Here is a 3,920-nt window from a genome sequence, read left to right as displayed (position 1 = left end):
CCTGCAGCCCCTCCCCCCGGCCAAGCCCCGCCCCCCGGACCTTCTCGAAGCCCTCCTTGCTGAGGGCGTCGTTCCAGCTCTTCATGAACTCTCCGGGGAACTTGTCCTTGGAGAAGACGCCGAGGCGCCGCCCGCCCCGGCTGCCCCTCAGCGCCTCGATCAGCTTCTCAAAGTTGGCCTTGTTGCTCTCGTTCTGCCGGGGGGCGGGGCCAAGGTGGGGGCGGGGCCAAGGAGGGCGGGGCAGGGTGGACACGCCCAGCCCCAGGTTCTCAACCCAACCCCAACGTTCTCAGGGTTGTCCAAAGTTCCCTCAGGGCACCAAAATGATCAAAAGTGACCCCAAAATGACCCAAGTGACACCTAAATGACCCAAAATGACCCAAAAAGAGCCCAAAGTGACCAAAAGTGACCCAAGTGACCCCAAAATGACCCAAAAAAGAGCCAAAAGTGACCCCCGGAACACCAAAGTGACCCCCAGGATCCCATAAAAACCCAAAACGACCCAAAGTGACTCCAAAATGACCCAAACCTCCCAAAATGACCCCAAAATCACCCAAAATGACCGAAAATGACCCAAAGTGACCCCGAAATGACCCAAGAGACCCCCAAGACCCCATAATGACCCGAAGTGACACCCAGGACCCCATAAAAAACCCCAAAACACCAAAGTGACCCCCAGGACCAGAGAGTGACCCCCAGGACCCCATAAGGACCCAAAAATGACCCCAAAATGACCAAAAAAGACCAAAAATGACCCCAAAATGACAAAAAGTGACCCCAAAATGACCCAAAATCCCACCTTCTCCCGGACCAGCAGGGCGATGGCCAGCAGCCCGTTGGTGGCCCCCAGGACCCCAAAATGGCCCCAAAAAGACCAAAAAAGACCCCCAAAGGACCCCGCAATGACCCAAAGTGACCCCAAAATGACCCAAAATCCCACCTTCTCCCGGACCAGCAGGGTGATGGCCAGCAGCCCGTTGGTGGCCCCCAGGACCCCAAAAAGGCCCCAAAAAGACCAAAAAAGACCCCCAAAGGACCCCGCAATGACCCAAAGTGACCCCAAAATGACCCAAAATCCCACCTTCTCCCGGACCAGCAGGGTGATGGCCAGCAGCCCGTTGGTGGCCCCCAGGACCCCAAAACAGCCCCAAAATGGCCCCAAAATGACCAAAAAAGACCAAAAATGACCTGAAAATGACCCCAAGTGACCCAAAATGACCCCGATGGCCAGCAGCCCGTTGGTGGCCCCCAGGACCCCAAAATGGCCCCAAAAAGACCAAAAATGACCCTCAAAGGACCCCGAAATGACCCAAAGTGACCCCAAAATGACCCAAAATCCCACCTTCTCCCGGACCAGCAGGGCGATGGCCAGCAGCCCGTTGGTGGCCCCCAGGACCCCAAAATGGCCCCAAAAAGACCAAAAATGACCCTCAAAGGACCCCGAAATGACCCAAAGTGACCCCAAAATGACCCAAAATCCCACCTTCTCCCGGACCAGCAGGGCGATGGCCAGCAGCCCGTTGGTGGCCCCCAGGACCCCAAAATGGCCCCAAAAAGACCAAAAATGACCCTCAAAGGACCCCGAAATGACCCAAAGTGACCCCAAAATGACCCAAAATCCCACCTTCTCCCGGACCAGCAGGGCGATGGCCAGCAGCCCGTTGGTGGCCCCCAGGACCCCAAAATGGCCCCAAAAAGACCAAAAATGACCCTCAAAGGACCCCGAAATGACCCAAAGTGACCCCAAAATGACCCAAAATCCCACCTTCTCCCGGACCAGCAGGGCGATGGCCAGCAGCCCGTTGGTGGCCCCCAGGACCCCAAAATGGCCCCAAAAAGACCAAAAATGACCCTCAAAGGACCCCGAAATGACCCAAAGTGACCCCAAAATGACCCAAAATCCCACCTTCTCCCGGACCAGCAGGGTGATGGCCAGCAGTCCGTTGGTGGCCCCCAGGACCCCAAAATGGCCCCAAAAAGACCAAAAATGACCCTCAAAGGACCCCGAAATGACCCAAAGTGACCCCAAAATGACCCAAAATCCCACCTTCTCCCGGACCAGCAGGGTGATGGCCAGCAGTCCGTTGGTGGCCCCCAGGACCCCAAAATGGCCCCAAAAAGACCAAAAATGACCCTCAAAGGACCCCGAAATGACCCAAAGTGACCCCAAAATGACCCAAAATCCCACCTTCTCCCGGACCAGCAGGGTGATGGCCAGCAGCCCGTTGGTGGCCCCCAGGACCCCAAAACAGCCCCAAAATGACCAAAAAAGACCAAAAATGACCTGAAAATGACCCCAAGTGACCCAAAATGACCCAAAGTGACCCCAAAATGACCCAAAATCCCACCTTCTCCCGGACCAGCAGGGTGATGGCCGGCAGCCCGTTGGTGGCCCCCTCGTTGCCCTTGCCCTGGGCCACCTGCTTGAGGAACTCGACCTTCTTGCGGCTGGCCAGGAAGAGAGCGCGCTCCTCGCAGAACAGCATCACCGTGTCGGTCAGCTCGTAGCCGAAGAGCCACGTCTGGGGACGGGGACATCGGGGTCACCCCAAAATCTGACACCCCAAAACACAGGAATACCGAAAACCCCACAGAAATAGCCCAAAAAATGGGCCAGGAGCACCAAAAAATGAGACAGGAACCCCAAAAATGGACACAGGAATCAAAAAAACGGATGGGAACCCCAAAAACTGACAGGGAAACCCCAAACATGGGCACAGACACAGGAACCCCAAAAATGGACAGAAGAACCTCAAAAACCAACCCAAGAACCCCAAAAACCAATAGGGAAACCCAAAAATGGACAAAGGAACCCCAAAAATGGACAGAAGAACCTCAAAAACCAACCCAAGAACCCCAAAAACCAATACGGAAACCCAAAAATGGGCAGAAGAACCCCAAAAATGGACAGTCTCAGGGATTTTGGGGTTTTTTTTCAGGACTTTGGGATTTTCCCCTGAGGGATTTTGGGATTTTTGGATTTTCCCCTCAGGTATTATCAGGGTTTTTTTTAAGATTTTGTTATTTCCCCTCAGGGATTTTGAGTTTTTTTCAGCATTTTGGGATTTCCCCCTCAGGAATTTTGGGATTTTTGGGGATTTTGTTATTTCCCCTCAGGGATTTTGGGGTTTTTTTGGGTTTTCCCCTCACCTGCAGCGCCGTGGATTTGGCGTAGACGATCTCCTCGTCCACCCCCACAGCCACCACGATGGCATCGACGCCCCCGAACTCATCCTCCCCTTTCTGGGGGAGAAAACAGGGGTGAGACTCCCAAAATAACCCAATTCACCCCAAATTCCCCCCAAAATTCACCCTAAATTCACTCTAAAAACCCTCAAATTTACCTCGAACCCCCCAAATTTACCTCAAATCTCCCAAAACTTACTTCAATTCCCCCAAATTCACTTCAGACCCCACAAGTTTACCTCAAATCTCCCAAATTTAACTCAAATGCCCCTAAATTTACCTTAAATACCCCAAATTTACCTCAAACCACCCCAAGTTTACCTCAAATCTCCCAAAATTTACCTCAAAGCCCCCAAATTTACCTCAGCATCCCCAAAATTACATCAGCCCTCCCAAATTCACCTCAGATTCCCCAAAATTGCCTCAAATCCCCCAAATTTACCTCAAATCTCCCAAATTTCCCACAGCCTCCCCCCCCAGTTTAGTTCAGCCCTCCCAAATTCACCTCAACCACCCCAAGTTTACCTCAAACCCCCCAAGTTTACCTCAAACCCCCATATTTACCTCAGCATCCCCAAAATTACCTCAGGCCTCACCAAATCCTCCTCAAACCTGCCAAATTTCCCTCAAACCCCCCAAATTCACCTCAGCCGTCGCAAATTTCCCTCAAACCTCCCAACTTTACCTCAGCCCCCCCCAAATTCACCTCAACTCCCCCAAATTCACCTCAGCCC

The 3,920-nt window shown here is 53.1% G+C and overlaps 1 protein-coding gene across 1 annotated transcript in view; it reads right to left on the bottom strand.

The window, feature by feature from the left end:
* Positions 1-3,920, bottom strand: part of LOC121364448 (FACT complex subunit SPT16-like) — a gene marked incomplete at its 5' end in the record, with an annotated part of 12,304 nt that overhangs the window by 3,996 nt on the left and 4,388 nt on the right. Inside the window, 3 exons of the mRNA XM_041487731.1 lie at positions 41-193; positions 2,349-2,522; positions 3,151-3,267. Of these exons, the coding sequence (XP_041343665.1) occupies positions 41-193; positions 2,349-2,522; positions 3,151-3,267 (444 nt within the window). The remainder of the gene's footprint in view (positions 1-40; positions 194-2,348; positions 2,523-3,150; positions 3,268-3,920) is intronic.

This window comes from Pyrgilauda ruficollis, unplaced genomic scaffold (assembly GCF_017590135.1).
Source record: "Pyrgilauda ruficollis isolate IOZ18807 unplaced genomic scaffold, ASM1759013v1 scaffold833, whole genome shotgun sequence".
NCBI classification, from domain to species: Eukaryota; Metazoa; Chordata; class Aves; order Passeriformes; family Passeridae; genus Pyrgilauda; species Pyrgilauda ruficollis.
This window is presented reverse-complemented; position numbering and strand designations above follow the sequence as displayed.